Raw genomic sequence first — 25,580 nt, 5'->3', positions numbered from 1 at the left:
TCTGGGACTGGCTCTCAATCCACTGAGTCACCCAGCTGCCCCCAACATAAAGTTTTGATATATTTGTAGTCCATTTCTACTACATTCAAATGTTATAGAATAATATATTATGAGGGTATTTTGTAAATTCATTTGATTAATTTAGTTAATGGTTAAGTTAAAAATGAAACAATTTTTAAAAAAAGAAATATAATCTGAGTATCTGGAACTGTTCTACAAGCTATATGGAGGGGCAGAGAAACCTAAGTAGAGACCAGTAAAGAAACTACTACTGTTGTCTGTGCTATTGCTAATAGCATGAAAGTATTATTGCTGTCTAGCTGATAGTACTGGGAAAAGGATTCCCAAACCAAATAGAAATGATAACTAAGTTATTCAATGCTTTAAACTATCCATGCCATTGAGTGTCTCTATTAAGATAAGTAACAAGAACAAAGAATCACCAATCTTGTCTAAGGACAGGTTTCCATAGTAACTTTACTAGCTTCAATAATACCTTTAGGAATATGTGGCCTTATTTGTAGTGAGCATTTTATCTTATTAAAGTTAAAGACAAGAAAGACCCTTGAAGCATTAATATTAATAGAAGGGAGCCAACGCCTAGTAGGCACCAGCAATCTAGGGAGAGAGTTGAGATAACTGGAGCACTAATGAATAAGTACAGTTAAAACTACTAAGAGAGCCATGGATGAATTTTGTGCAAGTCTATTACATGAGACAAACAGCATGAAGGTAGGATATTTGAATGACATTAGGGGAAGGTGATATTATGATACCTGCAAATTTCACAGGGATGGAAGGGGAGAGGAATGAGTCTTTCTGAATATAAAGTACAATAGGTAAATAATAACAATACTACCAATACTAATTTATATATTCAGTGCCACAGCAATCAAACTAAATCAAAATCAAAAAAACTTCAGAAATCTAGGAAAAAAAATTAAATTAATCTAGAAAAATAGTCAAGATTCTTAAGGGAAATAATGAAAGAGATCAAGTAATATTCTATTTCAAACTATGTCACAAAGATGTAATCATCCAAGCAATGTAACTGGTTTCAAAAATAGAAAGCCTAGCAACTAAACATAAAAACAAATGAACATATAATAGCCTTGGGGGCAGTTGGGTGGCTCAGTGGATTGAAACTCAGGTCTAGAAACAGGAGGTCCTAGATTCAAATCTGACCTCAGACACTTACTAGCTATGTGACCCTGGGTAAGTCACTTAACCCCCATTGCCCAGCCCTTACCACTCTTGTGCCTTCAAACCAATACACAGTATTGATTCTAAGACAGAAAGTAAAGGTTTTTAAACAAACAAAAAAACATAGTAGCCTAGTTTCAGTAAACACAAAGACTCCAACTTCTATGGCAAGGATTCACTATTCAATAAAAATGCTGGGAAAACTGAAAAACAGTCAGATAGAAATAAGTTTTAGACCAATACTTCACCTCATATACCAATATATATGACTGAGATACAAAAGGTCACCTCATGAACAAATTATAGAGCATATAATGGACAATTCTGATTACAGAAAATTTAAGTCTTTGCACAAACAAAAACCAAAAAACCTAAGATTAAAAAGGAAATAACTGAGGAAATAAGTATTGCAGCATATGTATATGCTGCAAAACTTTATATATATACATATATAAAACTAGTTTTACTTAACACACATTTGACTGTGTAAAATTTCAAATTAATGTGCAATAATAAAAATAATTTATTTTCGGGGGTTTAGTAATGATCATTAGAAATCAAGGAATAAAAAGGATATAAAATAAAGACCACATGCCCATGGCTGATGAGCCCATTTAAAATCCCCACTCACCACCATGCTGGCTGCAAGCCCAAGAAAGAGAGGAGGACCACCCACTCAATATTTATCCCCTGTCTACAAGAAGTACATAATGACAGTAAGTCAGTGGGCTCCCAGGAAATGTAATTCTTTTTTAGGGTGACAGATTTTCAATTATACATTCCTCCCTGATGATTGATTGGGGGGGGCTAGTCTCCCCAATTTGATGATTTAACATAATTAGCTTGTAAATTACAGTAATTTGGGGATAAAAGAGAAAAGAACAAAACCAATGATTTTTAGGTGCATTGACAAAAAGCCAGTTAGGGGGCAGTCCCCTTTGGCATAAGAGTATACATACAAAACAAATGCATTCAACCCCACACAGTTTAAATCACTACATCCCAAAATTCACTCTGGATCTTATGGTGCAGTGTATGGTCTGTGAAGCCATCTTCATGGTGCCTTATCCAAACTGTTCACTTTCTAGATTCAGAGAGGTAGCATGTTTCTTATCCTAAAATTACTCTCAAAAAGAATTTAAACTTTGCAATTTGGAATAATAATAGTAGTAATAATAATAATAATACATTCCCCCTGAAGAGGTTGTTGAAAAACACAGGGATTACTTAGGGAGGTTACATTATTATGTATTATGGAAAATTATTCTAAATCATCTAATAAAATTTTTTAAAAGTTTATCAAAGGTTGTTAATCAGGTGAGTCTAGCCATCATTTGTGTGACATTTTACAAAGCCAAAATGGAAGAAAAAACTGTTTTTATATGGGCTTATTCAGTAATATTTGTTCCGTATAGTTATAGGGGAAAGGTAACAATATATCTAATAGTTAAAACACAGATTAAACTGATTCAGTGTAACAGAATAGTACTGAATACATTAATATATTAACTTAAAAACAATGAAATTAAATCTTAAAGCAGACAATCAGCAAAATATAATAAAATACAGAGACTTTCATTTAAAAAAAAAAGTCTTAATGGGCTTAAAATTTCCACCTCCATTCTCTTTAAAGTTCCTTTCTCTATCCATCCAAATTCCTTTTGTCAGAACTGTGGTATTTCCTATAGTGAGGGAGAACATGGATTTGGGGAATCTCAAACTAGATGAATCTTAGAGACTGGGCAGGCCCAAGTGGCAAAGGGTTGTAGGGAGATGAATTTCTCCCCTGAATCTCAGGCAAGATAAGTGAAAAGATCAGTGCACTCATGAATGGTAGCTCTTGAAATAGGCAAGATACTGCTCTTTCAAAGAGTACACAATGCTTGTAATTTACTTCCTGTCTGGAAGTGTAAATTCCTTCTTCCCTCCCCCCCCCCCCCCCCCCCGAGTTTTAAAATGCTAGGGAACCCAGTCACATAGAGAGGGAGTTAGGAGGCTAATCGCTGCCTAAGGAAAATACACCCTGGTTTTTGCCAGCCAGTTTGTGATACTGAAGACACAGCTGCAGCTACCAGCAACCCAACAGGACTGGGGGATGGGGCTGGAGATCAGGAGGAGGATTCAGGAGTAGGAACAGGCAGTATTAGCAACAGCAATGCCAGAGGCAGCTTTGAGGAACTGAGGGACTTGGGCTCAAGCAGATAGGCAAGAGAATTGGCTTCTCTCTTCTTCGCCAAGAGTCCCCGGCTAAAAATAGCCCAGCTAGTAGGGAGGGCAACTGGGGGGAAAAAGTAGGGAAAGAAAAAGGCAGCAGTTCCAAAGAGAGGGTAGGTGGATGGGTGGATAGTGTGGGTAAAAAGCCTTGGCAGGAGAAACATTGCTTAAAATTTATCTAGGCTATCTTAAAAAAAAAAAATTGAGTTTTTCTCATCCCTTCTGGTTGCCAAAACCTGTAAAAATTAAAATTAAATCTCAATAATGAAAATATTTGATTTTATGGGATTTAGGAATGATCATTAGAAATCAAGGAACAAAGAAGATACAAAATAAAGACCATGTGCCCATGGCTGATTAGCCCATTTAAAATCCCCACTAACCACCATGCTGGCTGCAAGCCCAAGAAAGAGAGCAGAACCACCCACTCAATATTTATCCCCTGTCTACAGGAAGTATATAATGACAGGAAGTCAGTGGGCTCCCAGGAAATGTAGTTCTTTTTTTAGAGTAATAGATTTTCAATTATACAACTGGCAAAAAGGAGAGGAGGGAGGGAGGGAGGAAGGAAGGAAACAAATATTAGAAGGACTGCAGGAAAACAAGCATATGACTGTATTGTCAACAATGAACTGGTCCAGGAATTCCAAAAAGCAATTTGGAGGGTATGTCCAGTCTAATATGGACTGGACATACCCTCCGACCCAGCAATACCATTTCTAAGCCTATATACCCTAACAATGTAAAAAAAGAAAAGAAAAACAACCCTTAAATTTTAAAAGAAAAATATGGAAACTCATTGATGGGATACCCATCAATTGGGAAATGGATGAGCAAATTAAATAATATACAAATGTCATAAAATACTCTTGTGCTTTAAGAAATGAAAAAGCATGGAATCAGGGAAACCTGGGAAAACTTATATTAACTGATGCAGAATGAAGTGAGCAGAACCTGGGAAACAATTTATACAACAGGAGCAACATTTTAAAGGCCTAAAAAACTCTGATGAATGAAATGACTAACCAAGATTCCAAAGGGTTGCTGACAGAAAGGTCATGTACTCAAGAAGCAGAATAAGATAAAATTTTGGAAATATCTAAAGTGGGAATTTTTTTTAAGAACTTGGTTTTTCTTTTTTTTTTATAATTGGGGAGGGGGGAAATGAAAGGGAAAGAAAATAAATGCTTGTTAATTTTCTTAAAGAGTATTTAAAATGTTATTTAAAACATACTTTAGAGACTATAATTCTGCATATTCATGTACATCAAATTCATTCCCTATAGCTTTTAGTTGTAGATATGTAGGCTCATAAAGTGCTTAGCTAAATGCAGATTTCCTCCAGAAAGCTATAAAAAAAAGGGCTGATCCTCTATTACTGTTGAAGAATATATTGGATTATTTGTTTATAAAACTTCTGGTGCAAGTATTTGCTATAACTTATCTAGTATCTCCTCTTTTCCTCTTGTAATATTGAAAAATTAATATTATACCAAATGTAATATTTAGATATTGGAATGGAAATATAATAGTAAAAAACAAAGATTGTTGTGGTTGCTGTTTATAATAATTAACCCTTAAGTCAAGATTTATCAAAATAATAAATGAGACCTGAGACAATCCGAAAAGACATGATGGGGAAGGCTATCTTTCATATCAGTATATTTATGGTTTTACTTTAGAGTTTTGGTTATGTATGAGTTTGCTCTTACAACAATGACCAATATGGAAGTATGTTTTGCATGAAAATAAAAATTAAAATTAAAAACATTTTAAATAATAAAAAATATTTATAATAATAATAAATGAGGAAATATCTTTTTTAAGCAGAATTAATATGTCTCAAAGTATGTATTGCTATTTTCCAAATGTATACTTCTAGGATGAATAAAAGCCAAATCAGTTTAAGGATGAGTTAATTCAGAGCTGCTTGCCATAACATGTTATCTTAAATCAATAAATACTAACACTATAACAATTATTGTGTCAAGAGGAGAAGGCAAAAGGCAATTGAAACTCTGACATTAAAAATGTCCAATCTGGCCTTGGACCCTGAGACCCCAGGCAAGTAACTTAACCCCCATTTCCTACCCTTATTGCTCTTCTGCCTTGTAACCAATACATAGGATTGATTCTAAGACAGAGGATAAGGGTTTAAGTAAATTAAAAAAAAAAAAAGCAGCAATCTTTGGGACTTATGGTCCAGACTACTGTCATAATAAGACAATCCAGTTATCACATATCTAGCAAAAGCCTGAAATTCATAATAGATCAAGTAGTGGCCAAAAAAATTAAATAAAAAATGACAGTTGATAACTTATTTAACCCTTGAACTGCATAAAAAGTCAGCCAGAAGCCTTAAGGTAAAAGGAAAAGGGAGAGCTGGTAAGCCAGCACCAGCTTAAGCAAACAAGCAGAAAGCTTCCCCAAAAGACCCATGTAGCCTGCAGAGCATTCTGTTTAGAGGCAAGAAGAGTAGAAGATAACCTGAGAGAGTTCTAAGGAGGGCAGAAAACACAAGAAAGTGGACATTGAAAAGCCCAAGAAAGAGAAAAGTGAATATAGTACAGAACTGCTCAGACCAGGACATCCCAGGTATCCAAGGGTTCGAAAGGCCTTAACACTTTGTCCTACAATACCCTAGAAGGTCCTGAAGACCCAGGACTCTGTACCTCACTCAAAGTTCTAGGGGATCCAGGTCCATATCCAAACAACTTTGAAGGGCAAGACCAAGCTAAGCAAATCAGCCTGCCCAGAAGTAGACTAGAGACAGACTAGCCCTGGGATAAAGTCTCAATCTAAGAATTAGAACTGGATATGAGTAAAACAAAGATAATATCAACAGTATCAAAATTTATTTTAGCTCTCACCTTCCTGACAAATAAGAGTAACTCCAAAACTGCAAGCCATAACTCAAAGTAAAAATGAATTAAGCACAAGAACCATATCAGTACCTAGAAGAAAGAAAAGGAAAGATAACAAATGAAATAAAAGACCTTGAGGTCAGAATTAGAAGCGGAACAAATGGTTTTTAAAAGAAAATGTTAACAACAGATATAGCACTAAGCCTGGAATCTGGACCTGGTTTCAAGTCCAGCAGCAAACACTCCCTAGTTGTATGACCCTGGGCAAGTCACTTAAGCCCAGTGCCTAGCCCCTGCTACTCGTCTGTCTTGGAACTGATACTTAATATCAATTATCTTAGCTAAAGAGTTAAAAAAAAAATACAACCAATGTGTAAGGGAGAACAATTATGTAAGAACCAGAATTAAAAAAAAAAAATTTGAAAGGCTTAAGAACTCTAATCAATGCAATGACCAACCATGTCTCTAGAGTAGCTATGATTATTCAAGGTGCAGAAAACAATGGATTTGTTTTACTTGATTATATTCATGATATATACAATTTTCCCTCATTTTTTCTCCTCACTAAATTGGGAGGGGACAAGATGGATGTTACCTATAGTCATGTCCCACCCCCAAAAGAGGGCCACTGAAACACTTTTTAACTCTACAGAAGAGAACAAAACAAAGTTCAGAAGGAAGTACAGACAAGCAGGACTACTTTTAAAGTATTACAAGCAATTTATTAAAAATTTTGACAGCAAATTATATTTAACTGGGATTCACATTTTATAGACAATCTTCTTTTTGTGTTCCACTACGTGGAAATGCTCCTTTTCAGTTTTTAAGTTCAGAATTAAAGTTTGTTTTTTAAGTTAGCCTAATCAAAGATTAGGAAGCACTGGTTGTAGGTTTCTTAACTGACATTCGTTCCCTGAAGGCTTTACATCTGCTTTTACAGAGAGGTAATAGAGCTAAAACTAAAATATCCCTGAGTTGGGTTTTTCTGGTTAAAATTTTAACTACTAATTTCTGGCTTTATGCCCCTAAGCATATAATTTTGACTTCTTAAGTGATTCAGTTTTCAAATATGTAAAAATGGAGATTACAAAAAGTCTATAACCCATTTTACCAAAGTTGGGACAATCAAATGACAGTGGATAAAAAGTTTTCTGAACAACAATTTAACTTCATTATCATTAGCCTGAAGTTCCTAATATGCCCAGTATCAGCTGTTTACTTGCCACCCCCTCTTCTTAACTAAAATGATATTCATATAACAAGTCAAATCTAGAAGGGTTTTTGCAGAACAATTCTCAAATCTAATAACTACAGGAGGAAATGATTTCATGAACATTCTAATACACTGCCTACATAGGTTACCTGATAAAGAAATGCTGACAACATATTTTTCTTATGAAAATGGTATTTAATTTTAATTAAGTCAAATAATACCATAATTTTAGAATTTAAACATTTAAATTATTAGCATATTATTTCACCTATTGATGAATATAATCTCTTATGGCAAGGATCAGACAAAACATAACTTTTAAAAGGCATGAATCTCAAGCACAGCCAGTTTCTCTTTTATTTGAACCAATAGCATTAAGGGGGGGTGGGGGGATCAGCTTAACATGTTATAGTTTCTCCCATTCTAAGATCCCAAATCCTATAAATGTCAATGTAATAAAAAAAGCTGAAGATTGTAAATCACTTTAAAATCATTAATTTAAAAGGTTCTAGAATAAAAATTTGTTACACAATACTACATAAAAGTTGCTATCTTTTTACTAAAAACATTATGTACACCATAAGACCACATATCCTCTACACTAAAACAAACAATACATTATCAAGCTCTAATTGCATTGGGGGAAAAAAGGTGTAATTAGGAGGACAATGTAAAAGTTTTTCTTGTCAAAATACTCTTATAATTAACTGTGAACAAAAATGTTATTACCAAAAAAAAAACCCTGAAATATGAGTATTAGGGAAAAAATTAACATATTTCATCCATTTCTATTAAATACACAAAATTTTCACCATATTTTCACCAACCCAAAGTCATGTAATTTACAAGACTAAATTCCTTAAACTGTACCTTTGGTGAAGACTATTAATTTCCTCATCCTTGCGGTTTATTTCCACCCTGGCAGTTTTGATAAGTGCTGAAATATTCTTCTTAAGAGACTGGTTTTCATTTTGAAGACTGAAATTCTATAAAAAATATTAATAAAAATATATGTAAAAGTTACTCTATTAGAAAATGAGTGGAATGATACATAAGTGAAATATCATTTAGATTTCTCTTAAATAATTACATGAGTTAAGATTATTCTAAGGTATTTATCTGGAACAGGAATCATTTCATTCTTTCTTTGTTTTTATATTCCATAACACTTAGCACATTACTTGGCATGTAATAGGTAATTTGATTGGTAATATAAAAGTTCATATCCAATATTTTATTCTATTTCACATCTCTTACTGTAACACTGAGAACATGTTAACTTCTAGAATGGAAAATAGTATCCATATCCCTATATCCTATTCCAATCATCAGAAGTCAATGGCAACCAAAATACTTAAAAATTTAAAGAATTTTAAGACAACTTTAGTTAAGAATGAGTGCCATACTACCTTTTGACCCAGCCATAGCACTGTTGGGTTTGTACCCCAAAGAGATAATAAGGAAAAAGACTTGTACAAGAATATTCATAGCTGCGCTCTTTGTGGTGGCCAAAAATTGGAAAATGAGGGGATGCCCTTCAATTGGGGAATGGCTGAACAAATTGTGGTATATGTTGGTGATGGAATACTATTGTGCTCAAAGGAATAATAAAGTGGAGGAATTCCATGGAGACTGGAATAACCTCCAGCAAGTGATGCAGAGGGAGAGGAGCAGAACCAGGAAAACATTGTACACAGAGACTGTGTACACTGTGGTACAATCAAACGTAATGGACTTCTCCATTAGTGGCGGTGTAATGTCCCTGAACAATCTGCAGGGATCTAGGAGAAAAGACACTATCCATAAGCAGGGGACAAACTGTGGGAGTAAAAATATCGAGGAAAGGCAACTGCTTGACTACAGGGGCTAAGGGGATATGATTGGGGATATAGACTCTAAATGAACATCCTAGTGCAAATACCAACAACATGGAAATGAGTTCAGATCAAGGACACATGTGATACCCAGTGGAATCGCGTGTCACCTATGGTTGACAGGAGGGGAGGGAGTAAAAGAAAATGATTTTTGTATCCAATGAATAATGTTTGAAATTGACCAAATAAAAAGAATGTTTAAAAAAAGAATGAGTGCCATAAAAATTTGGACAATGTCATAGGGATATTAGTTTCATATCCTTAAGTGTTACTCTGTTAAGGAATTTAAGCAAAGTGAAGTTTCAGTACGCCTGCTAAAAATGGTATCAAATGAAGGAAAGTCAAACTGAAAAGCTAACTCCTCAAGGACACTGTAAAACATTACTTATTCAGGGCAGGTATCAGTGGATAGAGAACCAGACCTAGTGATGAGAGTTGTAAGTATATATCTGATCTTAAGATACTTCCTAGCTGTATGACCCTGAGAAACTCATTTAACCTCAATTGCCTAGCCTTTCATTGCTCTTCTGCCTTGGAACCAATCAATTCTGTAATAGAAGGTAAGGGCTTAAAAAAAAATTACTCATTTAACAAGTATATTAAATGTCTACTGAGCACCAAACATCAAGCACAACATTGGGGATAAAACATCAAAAATAAAACAGTTCCTACTCTCAGGAAACTCACATTACACTGAAAGGGGAGATGGATTTGGGCAGGAAATATATATGTATATGTATATATGTATGTATGTATGTATGTTTTTTTAGATACATATATAAAAAATTAAATACAAAACAGAAAGTCTTGGATGAAAACTTAACAACTGGGAGATGGGAGGAGAGTTGACAAGTCTTCCTTTAGGAAGCATCACTAGAGCTGCATTTTAAAGGAAACTCAGGATTCTAGGAAGTGGTGGTGAAGAAGGATAGATTCCAGGCATGACAGAGAGACAAGAGCTGGGAGGTCATGTATAGGTTCAGCAGGTATAACAATGAGGTTGAGATATGGTTCATGAAAAGAAGTACTATGTAATAAGTCTGAAAACAAAGGATGGAGTCAAACTGTGAAGGGCTTTAGTAATCAAAAGGGGTAAGTATTTTATCCTAAAGACAAGAGGAAACCATTGAAAACTTCTTGGACAAGGGAGTTTTGCCATCAGATATCAGATTTTTTTATAAGTCTTTTGAAAATTATCAAAACTATATAGCTGTATGGTCCTAGACAAATCATTTAACCCCAAATGCCTAGCTCTTACTGCTCTTCTGCCTTGGACTCACTACTGAGAATTGACTCTAAGAATGGAGAGAGGGAGAGAAGAAACCAAAAATATCCATTTAAATTGCTCTAAAGACAAATCTAGCACTTGGAAGTTATATAAAATACAAATAAAATTCAAAAATATGATAAATATAGTGTACCTGTGTCTGTATTTCTTTATACTTCTTCAGTAGCTCTTTAATTTGTTTCTGACACTTTCCAAACTCTAGCTGCAGCTATAAAACACAAAAAAGAATTCAAATTTTAAAACTTTCTTTGGTGTTCTTATAAACTAATACATATGAAAAATGGCATAGTGAAGGATTCTGTTTATTAAGAAACATTTGAAAAGATCATTAATTTAGAATAAGAGGGCCTAGCAGATAGAATATCTTGTTGACTGCATCATGTTTATCCTAAATGTCTAAATTCAAGTATAGAAAGAAATCATTAATTTAGCTCCCAGCAGTCATTTCCCATAGTACAGTACATATTTCAGTATATATGTTAAAAAGTTTGTTACTTGACAAATCATGGAAAAAAACATCATTGGTTACAATCTAGAATATTTGCAGTCAGTTTATTTACTAAGAATAAATAAGTTATAAATAATATAACTTTAAAAAATTCTATTCACTGCAAGGTAGCATCATACAGTGAATAGAAGACATCGGCCTTGCAGGTAGAACCTGGAACATTCTGACAGTGTCATCCTGGGCAAATTATTTAACCTCTCAATGCCCCAAATAACATAAATCTCTAACTTAATCAACAGTGGTTCCTCACCAGGGAAATCCATGAATTGATGCTATTACAAGTTCAGTCAAAAAAATGACTATGAAAAGTGATATTATTTCTTATTAAAAAGAACAGAAAATCAGGCATCTTATTCATCTATATTGTATCCAATCTCAAACAATATGTAGTCAGAAAAGAGTTTGATTGCTTTGCTTTAAAATAGATTCTGTATTTCAAGGGTCACAAAAATCAGTTTTATGAAATATTTTTTAAAAATAGTAATGCATACATCATTATATGTTGCTTCCTTTGCAGTTCCTTCTTCAGTCAAAATCTCCTCATACAAATCTAAGCAATTCCTTGGTGGTGGGCAGAGTTTAGAAGAATTATCTGAAACAAAAATCAATAATATTTGGCTTAACCCACTTGATCATGCTTAGAAATACATATCGTAGAATCACAGAATTTTAGGAAAGGGAAGGGGACTTAACTGTTCAGTCCAACCTCCAAAACAATAAAATGAGTTAATCAAGTTTTTAAACAAGGAAAAAGAGAGCGGAGTCAGGAAGATGAGTTCCTGAGTTCAAATCTGTGTTCAGATCCTTAGTATGTGTCCCTGGGAAAGCCACTTAACCACATTTGCCTCAGTTCTTCATCTGTAAAATGAGCTGGAGAAGAAATGGCAAACCACTTCAGTATATTTGCCAAGAAAATCCTAATAGGTTTATGAAAAGTTGGACATGACTGAAATAACTGAGCAACAACAAATATATTTGTGTGTGTGTATCTACATATAGTATATAACACAAATACATATATATAACACCTTTCTTTGTTAACAGGTCACAGGTAACCAAGGGGGTTCATCACATTTAAAAAGATTAGGAAGAATCTCTAGTCTAGGTTATTTGCTATAAAAAAAAAATTAAGAGTAAACATGTTTGTCTGAAGAATGAAGGAAGGCTTCATGGAAAAGGTGGCATCTAAAATAAATCTTGAACTAAGAGGAAAAGGAAGTTTATCAAAGACATAGGAGACTGAATGAAGACAAAAAGAAGAAAAGACAAAATCTTTGGAGAAAGACTAGTATAATTTGGCTAGAATACAGAACAATATAAGAATGGAAAACTAAGACAGATGAATTGTATCTAAAGCCTTGAATACACAGGAATGAGTTTTATACTTTGTTTAACAGGTAAAGGAGTCAGTGAAGCTTTTTAAGTAGACTGGTTAGACAATTAGATCAGAGCATTAGGGAAGATCACTTATGCAGCAAGATGAAGGACAGCTGAGAAAGCAGAAACTAGTAAAAGAGACCATATAAAGAACTATATCCTTGATAATTTTAACAAAGTAGAAAAGAGAGGAAAATAAATTGGAATCACTTTTAATTTTGCTTGTTCATGTGATTTCTTTTTTGTTGTTGTTATTGTAGGGGAAGATATCAGATATGGCAAATTTGATGGAAATTGGCACTTGATTTGGCTGTCCTGACTAAGAGGAAAGAGATAAAAGATAATTCTGAAGTAATAAAACTAGGTGACTAGCAGAGGTGTAGTCCTATCAACAAGATATCAACAGGACTAAGGAAAAAGATAAAAAGTTCCGTTTCAGGGGAAAACAAGACAGTCAGAGAGATATCCATCATGCAATAGAAAATATGTGACCGGATCTTGGCCTAATAAGAGTTACAAAAGTAGGAGTCATTTGTGCAAAGGAAAAAAAAATTGAAAAAAAAATAGGGGAGAACTGAATGTCTGTAAGGTAAGGAGCAAGTAAAGATGGTGAAAATGTACAGGGTAACTGCTAATGAAACAGTCAAAGAAAAGACAAAGGATGGGAATGAAGGTAAAGGATTACCTTTCTCTTAAAAGAAAAACTGAATTTAAAAAACACATAGCAATTTAGAATAGATAAGGTAAACTGTGGGAGTTAATTGGCCTCAATCTTCACAGTGAAAGAGGTATGGTCATATCCTTAGACTTAATGAATATAAAGAATTGGGGGCTTGAGAAAAAAACGGGAGATTTATAACAGTTGCAGTGGACATTTTAATATCTAATTAAGACACATTGTTTAAAATATATAAACTTGGAGTGGGCCTAAGTTGCACGATTTGCTTCAACAGTATTTGCAAGTAGGGGTGGAAGTTAAAATAGTAAGTTACAATAATGATAACCCAGGAGTGAAGTTCCATATGACAAAAATGGCAAAAAGTAAAATGGGATAGATTCAAGGATGGGGTATAGTACTGATCTAAAAGTAATTATGAATATCAACTTAAATGATTTGTTACACTGTTTATAACACAGTGATAGCTTCAAAAGTTACAGAGATTCATCGAACTGTTTCCCCAAATACACAACTTTAGATTACTATACTTCAAAAGTTCTTGCCTAATTTGAATTTGTGCCCAAAGGTTTATAAGACAATGCATACCCTTTGATCCAGTAATACCACTAGTAGGTCTGTATCCCACAGAGATTTTTAAAGGGGGAGGGGGGAGGGAGAAGACCTTCTTGCACAAAAATATGTATGTATAGCTGTTCTTTTTGTGGTGGCAAAGATTTGGAAATTAAAAGGCTGTCCCTCAATTGGGGAAATGGCTGAATAAATTGTGGCATATGATGGTGATGGAATACTATTATGCTGGAAGAAAAGACAAATAGGATGATGTCAGAAAGAGCTGGAAATACCTACATGAACTAATACAGAGTGAAATAAGCAAAACCAAGAGAACACTATGCACAGTAACAATAATACTGTGGCATGATTGAATGTGATAGACTTGGTTATTATCAGCAATACCATGATCCAGGACAATTCTGAGAGACTTAGAAAGAATGCTATCCACCTCCAAGGAAAGAACTGTTGGGAGTAGGAATGCAGATCAAAGCATGTGATTTTTTTTTTTTGCTTAAGCTTATTTGGATTTTTGTTTTGGGGTTTTGGTTTTACATGATTATTCTCTTACAAAAATGAACAATATGGAAATAGGTCTTGCATGATAATCATGCAGATTAAATAACAGGGCCAGCACTAGGAGGGGAGAGGGAGACCATTTGGATAATTTAACATCAGAAAACTTAAGTGGGAATTTCTTATTACATGTAATTGGTAAAAATAAAATAGCTTTATAAAAAAATAGTAAAGTTCTCTACTTTTTATAATTTTTCAATATCTTTTACTGTTAACTGTTACTACTTGTTATTGTCAGTGTATGTTTTTAAATTTAGCCAATCCACTCTATGTCCCAACCAACAAAATTGATCTGGTACATCAGAAACAAATCTTATCAAAACTATATATAATTTTTTTTTTAATGGGCCCTAAGTGAAAGCATGAGTTTCAGTCCATGTACTCAGGGAGATAAAATTCTGGCTACTCAGAGACTCTTTTTTGCTTACTCCTTGGTTCTAACCTTTGAAACCTTTGTAGATGGTGTCACCAATTAATTGCAGTATTACAGCATAAAGAGGTTTTATCCTACCTTACAAAGAACTAGAACTAGAAATAACAATTATTTTGTAAGCTATTGAAGTCTAGAGGAAACTAAGTTCACAGAACATAAGGAACAAAGACTTAGAGAAGAACTCAAAAGTCACGTCATAATAATCATATATTCCAAAAAAAGATAAAAGAAAAAAGGTCCTATACATACAAAATTATTTATAGCAACTCTTTGCTATAGGAAAGAAATGGAAACTAAAAAGCTATTCCATCAATTAAAAAACAGCTGAGTACAATATAATAATCAAATGTAAAGTAATAGTATTGGCCTATAAATAATGAAAGTGTGTCAAAGAAAACCTGGTTAGAATTTTATGAAATAGTGCAGAGAGAAGTATATAAGAACCCAACAATTTAAAATATAACATCAGTACGCTAAAAATGAACAATTTAGAAACACTTTAAGAGATGATCAACATGAGTCAATCATAATTTTGAGGAATGATGAAGAAAAATGCTACTCATATCCTGACAAAGATAAAATGACCAGCATGAATTTTTCCTGTTTAAACTCATCTGTCAAGGACAGCAGGGTAGCTTAGTGGATTCAGAGCCAGGCCTAAGAGGTCCGGAGGTCAAATCTGGCCTCAGACACTTCCTAGTTGTGTGACTCTGGGCAAGTAACTTAACCCCCATTGCCTAGCCTTTACCTCTCTTCTACCTTGGATCTAATACACAATACAGATTCTAAGATGAAGGGGTAAGGATTTGTTTTAAGAAAGGCTTGGTAATTGAAAAAATGAGATAAATTTAACTTAAAAAATTTTTTAATTTAAAAAAGTTATCAATTGTAACATCCTGATTTTCCAGATGAGGAAACTGAAACTTAAAGAGATTAAGTGATCAGATGATTTCAAAAAATCTTGAAAAGATTGCAATTGCAGAAAGAACTGAATGAAGTGAGAAGAACCAAAAGAATAGCATATATTAGAACATCAGCCCTACAAAAAAACAACAACTCTGAAAAAGAACTCTAATCAGTGCAATGAGCAATCAGGTTTCCAGATGTAACATGTTCCCCATCCACTGCCAGGGATGTGATGGAGACAAGAGGAGAGGCAAATAGATTTAGACATGACCATTGACTGAGTGGACTTGTCTGGCCAGATTGTGATTATTTGTTACAAGAGTTTTCCTTCCTTTCAGTTAATAAGGATTGAGAAGGGAATGGAGGCAATAGCCATAGCAATGCCATATGGCAATAGCCAATAGCAATGCCAAAAGAGCATCAGTGAACATGTTTACTGCACTCTAGAAAATGGAAAAAATTTCAGAAGGAAGTACAGAAAAGCAGGACAATTTTGAAAGTAACTTGTATAATGTATTATATATAACTTTTAAAAAAGGAAGCAATGTAGAGCTGAGATTCTGTTTCACAAAAAAACTGTTTTTGTGTTCAGGGAAATGCTCTTGAGTGTTTATGTTCAGGAAAAAAAATCATTAAAAACCTCAATAAAAACATTGAAAGCATTGCTGGTGGAGTTGTGAATTAATCCAACCATTTTGGAGGGCAATTTGGAACTATGCCCAAAGGGCGATAAAAGACTGTCTGCCCTTTTATCCAACCATAGCAATGCTAGGTTTGTACCCCAAAGAGATAATAAGGAAAAAGTCTTGTACAAGAATATTCATAGCTGCGCTCTTTGTGGTGGCCAAAAATTGGAAAATGAGGGGATGCCCTTCAATTGGAGAATGGCTGAACAAATTGTGGTATATGTTGGTGATGGAATACTATTGTGCTCAAAGGAATAATAAAGTGGAGGAATTCCATGGAGACTGGAACAACCTCCAGGAAGTGATGCAGAGAGAAAGGAGCAGAACCAGGAAAACATCATACACAGAGACTGATATACACTGTGGTACAATCAAATGTAATGGACTTCTCCATTAGTGGCAATGCAGTGATCCTGAACAACTCAGAGGGATCTGTGAGAAAAACCACTATCCACATCCAGAGGAAACACTGCGGGAGTAAAAACACCGAAGAAAAACAACTGCTTGAATACATGGGTCGAAGAGATATGGTTGGGGATGTAGATTCTAAATGAACATCTTAGTGAAAACAACAACATGGAAATAGGTTCTGATCAAGGACACAAGTAATACCCAATGAAATTGCGCTTTGGCTGCAGGAAGAGTGGGTAGAGGGGAGGAGGGAAATAATGTGATTATTATAATGAAGGAATAATGTTCTAAATTGACTAAATAAACTTATTCAAATAAAAAAAAAACTTCTGGTCCTCCCTCTGCCCTAGCAGGTTCCTTGATGATTGCTACATGACAGACTGAATAGAATTCAGTGTACTATAAATGTTCTGCTACCTGAGGTATTAAATGTAATTATAATAAATATATATAATATAAATAATTATAATAGAAGGTCCTGTAGTATAATAGAAAAATGACTACATTACTGAATACAGTCAAGAGATCTGTGTTCAAGTCCTTCCAACTTCAGTGATTTCTAAACCTGTCACTTTTTTCAAAATTATAGCCTAATAAGACCAGAGGTTAAGATGTTCGGGCTATATCAAGGGTTATTTTTTTTTTTTCAGTGTAATCACGGGTCTGTGTTAACTTTTACCATGAGGTGATCAATTAACCAAGGAAATATTTACATAAGGCTATACCTAAACTCAATACTCAAGTTTCCTCCATGGACTGTAGTCCATGCTTGCCAGCCCATCTCATGCAAGTCTTCCCTAAAGTATACCACAGGGGATCCCCAAAAAGCCATAGGCCTTCCCTGCTTTTTCCTAATAGCCCACATGCACCAGCAGAACACTGACTATACACCAAAATCACTCTCCTTTAAAAAATATCATTGATTATGTTGTTGCCTATTTATATCGACCAGGAGTCTCTCCATTACCCTCTGCCTGATATTTAATTTTCTTTCTTTGGAGACTGTTGTAATCTGCTCTAATTGCCATAGAGCAACAATAGGCGGGTGGCACAGTGGACAAAGTGCTGGGCTTGGAGTCAAGAAGTCTTGTATTTAAATCCAGGCTCAGACACTTACCACCTACATGAAAATGGGCAAGTCACTTAACTTGTTTGAGGCAGTTTTGTCAATTATAAAATGAGGAAAATACCTTTTACCTTACAAGACAATTGTAAAGCTCAAATGAGATGTTTGAAAGTGCTTTGCAAAGTGCCTAGCACATAGCAGATACTACATAAATTTTTATACCCTTGCTTTCCCCCAATAGGATATTGTTGTTAAAAAGATAAACTTTGTCTCATTTCTCAAATAAATGGAGTACTGAGTCAAATTCATAAGAATACAAATCACTCTCCAATTGATAAATGGTCAAAGGACATGAATAGGTAGTTTTCAGATGAAAAAAATTAAAGGTATCTATAGTCATATGAAAAAATGCTCCAGATCACTACGGATTAGAAAATGCAAATTAAAAAAGTTCTGAAGTATCACCTACCTAGCAGACTGGCCAATGTAACAAAAAAAGAAAAGAAATATTGGAAGGGATTTAAGAAAATTGGGCCCTAATGGTGGATTTGTGAATTGATCCAGCCATTCTGGAGAACAGATATATGTCATGAGGGTTATAAAATTTGATCCAGCATACCACTATTAGTTCTGTATCTGAAAGAGATAAAAAAAAAAATAGGGAAAAGGATTTATTTGTACTTCTGGCAGCAATGAACTGGAAAATGAGGGGATACCCTTCAATTGTGGAATGGCTGAACAAATTGTGGTATATGATTATAAAGGAATTCTATTAGGCTATAATGCAGAGTGGAGTCAGGGGAACATTGTACAAAGTAACAGCAATACCATATAATATACAACTATGAATAACTCAGCTCTTCTCAGCAATACAATGATCCAAGATAATCTGAAAGGACTCATAATGAAAAATGCTTCACCTTTGAAGAAAGAACTCAATGCAGATCAAAACAAACCATTTTTCACTTTAATTTTATCATGTTCATTTTATTTTCTTTACATTTTTATGTGTCGTCTTCTACAATGTGGCAAATCTGGAAATGTTTATTTAATATGATAACACATGTATAACCAATATCAAATTGCTTACTATCTCAGGGAGGGAGGATGGAAGTGATGAGAAAATTTGGAACTCAAAACATTAAAAAATAAATGCCAAAACCTGTTTGTACATTAACTGGGAAAAAAATAAAATATTATTGAAAAATTGGGAAAAAAAAGATAGACTTTGCAATGATGAGTTATTAAAGGAGTTTTGACTTTCCAAAAGACAATAAAGCCCTTTCTCCTCTTGTTTAACTTATGGGTTCAACTCATTATCTCTACTATTTATCCCAGACATACAAATTGATAGCCATTCTCTATAGGCTCTATATAGGCTCTCTATAGGCTCCCTCCAAAAGGGTTTCATGATCTGAGCAACACATTCTTCTTTCACTTGGTCTTTTCTTGTGTGGATGGCTAGTCAAGTGAAAAAGCCTTTGATTTTAAGATATCTTCCAGAATGTTCTGCAATGTTCTAGGGCTTAACCTAAACATCACTGTGTCATTCATAAACAGGAACAATCTAAAGACTCATCATCCATAGGGAATCCATCTTCAACTTGGCAAATGTGTTTGGAAAGCACATTCCTTTAATACATTATCTGACCTTTATGATTAGAGGAATGTTGAAGAGTATATTATCTATTTTTTTTTGTCTTTCATGGAATCAAATGTTTTGATGTATGGATAAGGCTTCTTACTGCTACCAAATCAAATGCTTTTCCACAATCAATAAACACAATGAAATCTTACAATCTATCTTTCAATTGCTTGAGAGATGGTAAAGATGTACTGCATTATAAAATATTACTTGGCTGGTTATTCCCTATTAAATAAATTCCCTAATGAAAATGCCCTTAATCCATGCATAGGTAATTCACATATAAACTGTATAAGAGGGCCCTTATGAAGGTGTTGAACCCTTTTTTAAGTGTTTTTGGGCTTTTTTCAATGTATTGATGTGAATCTTAAAACTACTCAGACTCTACTTCAGAAGATTTGATTAAGCTATTCTCCATTTTTAACAATGGAGGTACCTGATCAGGAATGTATTGAGAACTTTTAAAATTACTCCACCCTGCTCAGACGGTGCCTTAGGGGAAGATAAAGTTGAAAACTCCTGACTGAACAATGAAAAGTCCCTAACTCATACTTATAGTAAAGCTAGAATCTTAAGCTAGGTGGTCTATTTTTAGATCTAATACAACAAGATGCTAAATACCTATAAAGGTTAAATTAATCACTAAAAGGTCAAGCAACTTACAAAAGGCAAGCTTAACAAAAGAGGTGTGAAGTACTCGGTAGATTTCATCTAAACAGAGAAGGTGAGAACAAAAGAAGATGAAAACTAAGAATGGGAAGTCCTGGGAAAAAGAATCTACTGTGATTGGTAGATGTGAAAATTTAGGGGAGGTAACATAAGAGAAAATTTCTTTAAAAGGATGGGACTTATTGAGTTGATTTTAGTTTTTGGATTGAAAGTTAGTTGGAGTTGGAGTTTGAAGGTTTGGAGCTTGCTTGAAGACAATCTTGTGGTGAGTGATAAAGACTAACTCACTCACCCTTAAGCGAAGGCCGAGGCCATTTGGCCTAGGTCCTTTCTACTATTTTCTCTTTCTCTCTCTCTCCTTCCCTTAATTACTTCATTTATATTAATTTAAATCTCCATAAATCCTAGCTGACTTGGGTATTTTTCATATTTGGGAATTTCCCATGGCAACAACTCATTTTTGATTTTGATTTTAAGTCACTATGGCACACATGCCAGGAAGGGGGGCACTCAGAGTCCTCTCTATGGGTACATGTGCTGTCTCCCCCGGCACAGAGTTCACCAGAGTTTGTTACTAGAAAGCCAGGAAGAAGCAGGCTGGGCTGCTCCCCTCCCCCGATCCACATACTCCTGAAGACATTTCTCATATCATCTGCCCCTCTAAAAGCTTCACCATCACTGTTAGAGGGGTTGGCTTTCTAGGAGGGAAACAGGGAAGGATATTGGGGAAAACTATTATGATGAAAAAAGTAAACATAAATGAAAAGAACGTTTTTTAAAGTACTGTATCAATGGGCAGCCAGATGGCTCAGTGGATAGAAAGCCAGACCTAGAGATGGGAGTTCCTAAATTCAAATCTGACCTGAGACATTTCCCTGATTTGTGTGACCCTGCCTATATCACTTAAGCCCCATTAGCTAACCCTTACCACTCTTCTGCCTTGGAATAAATACTTGGTATCAATTCTAAGAAGGAAGGTAAGGATTTTTTTAAAGTATTACATAGGTAAGATAGTAAGCCATAGTTAATAGATCTGAAGTGTTCCTTACATGACTTTTAGGAAATATTAGTAAGATGCGAGATAATTTCCACAATTTAATGACTTCCTCTCCTTCAGATACTTTGCATATCATTCTTCAGCTCCGTCACAAATATTTCTCCTCCAGCATAGAAAACCTTTATATATATTTGGTCTAATTTGGCTGCTTTCCCCCCATTTATTCTCTACAAGACCATAATTCATGGAATAATAATAATTTGTCATATTTGTTAAAAAAATACAAATAATCGAAGAGCAATTCATAATGCAAGACATTCAAAAAGTTAGAAATCACATTAATTAATCTTACAGATTAATATAAAATATGATTCAAAAATTTAATTTATACTTCAAACTCACCAGTTAGAGTACTATCCAGCCCAGCATAAATGTCCAATGAACTTTCATCATTATTCTTAAGAGGAGAAGCTGAAAGGAAAGAAAAGCAATGTATAATCAAAAAAAAATTTTTTTTAAACCCTTAACTTCCGTCATGGAATCAATATTGTGTATTGGTTCCAAGGCAGAAGAGTGGTAAGGTCTAGGCAATGGGGGTTAAGTGACTTGCCCAGGGTCACAAAGCTGGGAAGTGTCTGAGGTCATATTTGAACCTAGGACCTCCCATCTCTAGGCCTGACTCACAATCCACTGACCCACCCAGCTGCCCCTATAATCAAAATTTTATTTTACTTTTTTAAATCTTTTTACCTTCTGTCTTAGTATCAAGAGCTGCAAGGGCTAGGTAGTTGGAGATAAGCGACTTGCCCAGTCACTTTAAACCCAGGTCCTCCTGACTCTAGGCCTGAAGCTCTTTTTTCCTTTTTAAACCCTTACCTTCCATCTTGGAATCAATATTGTATATTGGGTCCAAGGCAGAAGAGTGGTAAGGGTGAGGCAATGGGGGTTAAGTGACTGGCCCAGGGTCACACAGCTGGGAAGTGTCTGAGGCCAGATTTGAACCTAGGACCTACCATCTCTAGGCCTGGTTCTCAATCCACTGAGCTACCAAGCTGCCCCTTAGGCCTGAAGCTCTTATCCATTGTTCCATCTATCTGCCCTAAAACCTTACTTTTCAATAATCCTTTAGCACAAAGATAGTCTAATTGTCTACTACGAGAAAGGTTATATAGGGGGAAAAAAATCTGTCAGTCAAAAGAGAAGACAACTTCAACCCCATTATAGGAACAAAAAAAGGCTTTCCATATGAACCTACATAACTTGAGGAAGGAATGAAGAAAGTATAATTAAGAATATCATATATTCTTTAGATTTAGTAGAGTTTGCTACATTTCAAATGAATCCAGACTATAAAGGCATCTTAGTTTTGCTATATATTGATAGAATATATATTTATATAATATTCTATGAGGACAAGATACTTTATAAATTGAGGACAACTTTGAGAAAAAGCAGAAATCAAAATGACATGTAGTATCTAAATGGTTTTTCCTTATTATTTTAATTACTTTTGCCTTAAGACATGTTTTATAATTAAATTACCTTTTAATAGTATTACTAACAATTTAATAGGGTTCTTTTTACAAAAATAAAAACCCTTACTTTTCATCTCAGAATTAATACTATGTATTGATTCCAGCAGAAAAGTGATAAGGGATGAGCAGGGGGAGTGACTTGGTCATACAGCTTGAAGTATCTGAGGCTAAATTTGAACCCAGGACTTCCCACCTCTAGGACTGGCTCTCAATTCACTAAACTACATAGGTGACTCCAAATTACTAGGTTTCTTTACAAGCAGAGATAATATATAGACAAAAAGAAAAATATTTATTGATCTTTGAAAATATCATGAATATTATGAAGTTATGTCTGGAATCTGGCCTAAATTCTTGTTATTTGTTCATTTTCACATTAACATTTGAAAAAAGTTTCCCTCCTTAGACCTAAAAAGAGAAAAGGGAAAAACATTCTTTATAAGTAGAAAATCTGGCATTTTACAAGATATATATTTATAATATAGTGAAAAATATTAGATAAAAAGTGCTAGAAATCATCTTAAAGGATTAGAAGAACTCAAAGACAGAAACAAAAATATTCATTGTTAGCACCTTTTGTGGTAGCCAAGAACTGGAAACAATGTACATGTCCATCAACTGAGGAATGGCTAAAAAACTTATTTATAAAATGAATGTAATGGAATATTATTGTACCAAAAGAAGAAGAGAGTAAAGAATTTAGAGGAGGTTGAAGGTACAGGAGCCCATATGATTTCTACCCTGCCAAAAAGCAGTGATATAATGCCTTGAAACAAATTCTGGAGTAGCATAGCCTACAAAAGACAAGTGAAGTAATTTTTCATCCCAAAACAACTTAGAAGCCTGCATGAAGGATCTAATGCACCAGGGTGGAGGCAGAGCACAGTATGCCAGGGCAGACCACACCAAGGCAATAGGCTTTGGCTGCAACTAAAACAGCTGCCATGGCACTGGGGGGTGGGAGGGGATGGTGGGGTGGCTCTGGGCATAAGCCTCTTACCGCATTGCCCATTGTAGCATTAAAATTTAGTTTCTCTGCTAGAAGTATTATAATTTTAGAGGTTTATTAAAGATTAAGAATTAAAGAAAATACAAAAATAAGAAAGCATGTGTCTAGACCCAGAGAGCCCATTCACAATCACTCTACATCCTGCCTGGTAGAGCCGCATGTGTCCAGATGCGAAAGCCCAGAGAGAGACATGTGCTTGGAAACGCAAGCAGGAAGAGAAAGCCAGAAGAAAGTGGAATCCGTTTTAAAAACCCCTCTCTCCTCACGGCCCAGGTGATGACCTCACCTGAGATTATGGGGAACTCTGGGAGCTACCAAGGACCCCTGGGAATTGAAGTCTGGGGTTCAAACCTCCATTTTTACACCATACACAGACCAGGTCACAGTGCTGAGGCCCAGTTCCAAGGTAAGGAAGAGCACCAACACACATCAGCACTTGCACAGAGGGCCCTAGTCACAGTTCCAAGGGGGTAAATGAGTGCTGTGGTTACTCACAGACCAGAGCATAGAACCAGAGAGTATTAAACACAGCTCTCCTTACATCATGTTACCTTTGTGATAGGGAAAAGATAAGGGTGAAGATCTGGGGAAAGATTCTAAAGTCCCAACTGTCTGGACACTTCTCTCCTGGAAGGACCTGAGGTTAGAGGTTTGAAAAACAGGTTTCTGGCTTCTCCTGATACCAACTGAAGAGAGGAATCTTTTGAACTGGTTGCTGGCAGCTGAGGATGCACTTCTCCACTGGACCTGTTTGGACAGTCATCACCTGAAGATCCTGGCCCATTTGATTGGACTCCACTTGTGAGATTTGGTTACTGGGGAAACTTATTGTTTAGCTTAGAAGATAGGTTTAGATAGATTTATAGAAATTAAGAGTTTAAGATAACTTGTAAAAATTCTCCTAATCGCTTTTCCTTCCTCCCCTTCCCAACCAATAAATCTGGATTTTTTTTAGATGTTTCCCTCTTGTTCATTCCCCACCAAATTCCTATTGTAACAGTTTATGGCAGAGCCAGCTATATTTATTATATGTTTATTGTATGTATAGTATTTCTGAAGTATAGTTAAGTAGCCAACATTCTAATCCATTTCTAGCTTCTAGCTGCTAGAAGCTGAGGGGAAAAGTCAAATAGAATTCTGAGGGCCTGCCTTACCAGGGGGGTTATTTTCACTGCATCACAGACCCCCAGCAGCCATTGGGGAGCGGCCATCTTGGGAAAATGGTGTTTTTTTTTAATTTGAAAAAATTATAACATCTTATTTGTTGTATGTACAAAGTACATTGTGACAATAAAATTTTGAATTCCACTTTAACTATGGAAGCTAACATGTCATCAGGCATGTTTAGTACCATGCTAATGCTACTGTGTGAATATGTAATGTGTGTTCCTTATTCTGTTTTTATCTTTCCCTAATTATTGTCACTATATATTCAAAATGGACTGTATGAAACCTGTAATGGATTTGAAGTTGTGTGATGTAATGGCCTATGTACCCCTTGCTGTTATCTGTGGGTGTATTGTGTATAAGCCTCGTGCCTCTGTGTGCCTTTGTGTAAATCGCCTAAAAGACCTAGTAGCTTGGTTTAGAACAGATTCTGACTTTAAAATTATGGTTGTGCCTATGAAACAACAAATGACACTGGAGCAATTTATAAATAACATTAATATGAATCTGGGATGCGTAAATGATAACATTATAAACAATAATGGGAAAAGACTAAATAGGCTGGAGCAGGAAGAAGTAGCAGGAATAGTAAATTTATGTCCCCTACAAGATATGCCAGTGGTTACACAGAATGAGGTGCATAATTTAGAACACACAAAAGATTTTCCCTGGAGGACTTTGAATCCATCAAAAGGAGAACCCCAAATTTTA

At 35.0% G+C, this 25,580-nt stretch overlaps 1 protein-coding gene across 3 annotated transcripts in view; it reads right to left on the bottom strand.

The window, feature by feature from the left end:
- CASP8AP2 (caspase 8 associated protein 2) overlaps positions 1-25,580 on the bottom strand; it is a 69,156-nt gene that overhangs the window by 17,954 nt on the left and 25,622 nt on the right. For all 3 annotated transcript variants that reach the window (XM_007484320.2, XM_007484322.2, XM_007484321.2), the window contains exons 3-6: positions 21,561-21,629; positions 11,656-11,756; positions 10,790-10,864; positions 8,365-8,480 (exon numbers count right to left, since the gene is read on the bottom strand). In XM_007484320.2, coding sequence (XP_007484382.1) covers positions 8,365-8,480; positions 10,790-10,864; positions 11,656-11,756; positions 21,561-21,629 — 361 coding nt within the window. The remainder of the gene's footprint in view (positions 1-8,364; positions 8,481-10,789; positions 10,865-11,655; positions 11,757-21,560; positions 21,630-25,580) is intronic.

The sequence above is a fragment of the Monodelphis domestica genome, chromosome 2 (assembly GCF_027887165.1).
Source record: "Monodelphis domestica isolate mMonDom1 chromosome 2, mMonDom1.pri, whole genome shotgun sequence".
Lineage (NCBI taxonomy): Eukaryota > Metazoa > Chordata > Mammalia > Didelphimorphia > Didelphidae > Monodelphis > Monodelphis domestica.
This window is presented reverse-complemented; position numbering and strand designations above follow the sequence as displayed.